We start from the raw sequence: 736 nt of genomic DNA on the forward strand, positions 1-736 counted from the left end.
AGAAGTTATTAAAAGAAACCGCAAGCAAAGGAAAATATGATTTTCAATTGACAACAATTAAAGGTTATGAAGAAAAATGGAAACTTTTAGAAAAACTGGAAAATAAAACACAAGAAATTGATGACAAAATCGAAGAACATTTCGAAGAAATACGTATATGTTTTAGAACGGATGTTTTTGATCCTACACATTGGGATCTATATGCGGCCGCCAATGAAGATTTGTGCACTCTTTATATGGAACACAATAAGGAATTATGTTTGATGGCCGGAAATTCTGTTTTCAATGTGGGCTTAAGGAGACGTGTTTCATCAGTTATGGTGGAACGTTTAAAAGAATTTGAGTCTAAAATCGACAGCATGATCGATAAGTTAAAGGAAATCAAGCAGATGGCCAATAAGGCCTCAGGAAAGCAGAAATGTATTGAATATATAGTAAATGATATTGAAGAAAATACGCTGCTCTTTAGATAAAAATGAACAATGGTTTTCGTGAAGCTATGTTGGAGACGCAAGAAATGTTAAACTGTAAATTAGATCGGGTCACTTTGCCGGCTATGAAGAAATTTTAGAGCAAAGAGATATGCTGAAATTAAAGAATTTCTAAAGAATTTGGCAAAAAGAATCAGAAAATGTCATAACCTTAAAACCTAGATGCTGATAGAAGACAAAAAACTCATGTTTGTCCTGTGGGGCGCGGCCCTAAGGAATTGGTATTAAGAAAACAAGTTCAGTCC

General features: G+C 34.1%; 1 protein-coding gene across 1 annotated transcript; it reads left to right on the plus strand.

Moving 5' to 3' along the window:
* Nucleotides 1-11: 11 nt before the first annotated feature.
* Nucleotides 12-473, plus strand: LOC119614355 (the record flags this gene model as incomplete). The annotated part of the gene is made up of 1 exon (XM_037970492.1): nucleotides 12-473. A coding segment is annotated over one exon (462 nt), but the record flags the coding sequence as incomplete, so codon positions are not given.
* Nucleotides 474-736: the final 263 nt, after the last annotated feature.

This window comes from Lucilia sericata, unplaced genomic scaffold, assembly GCF_015586225.1.
Source record: "Lucilia sericata isolate MDLA Ls3-8-SP2 unplaced genomic scaffold, ASM1558622v1 Contig002817F_arrow, whole genome shotgun sequence".
NCBI lineage: Eukaryota > Metazoa > Arthropoda > Insecta > Diptera > Calliphoridae > Lucilia > Lucilia sericata.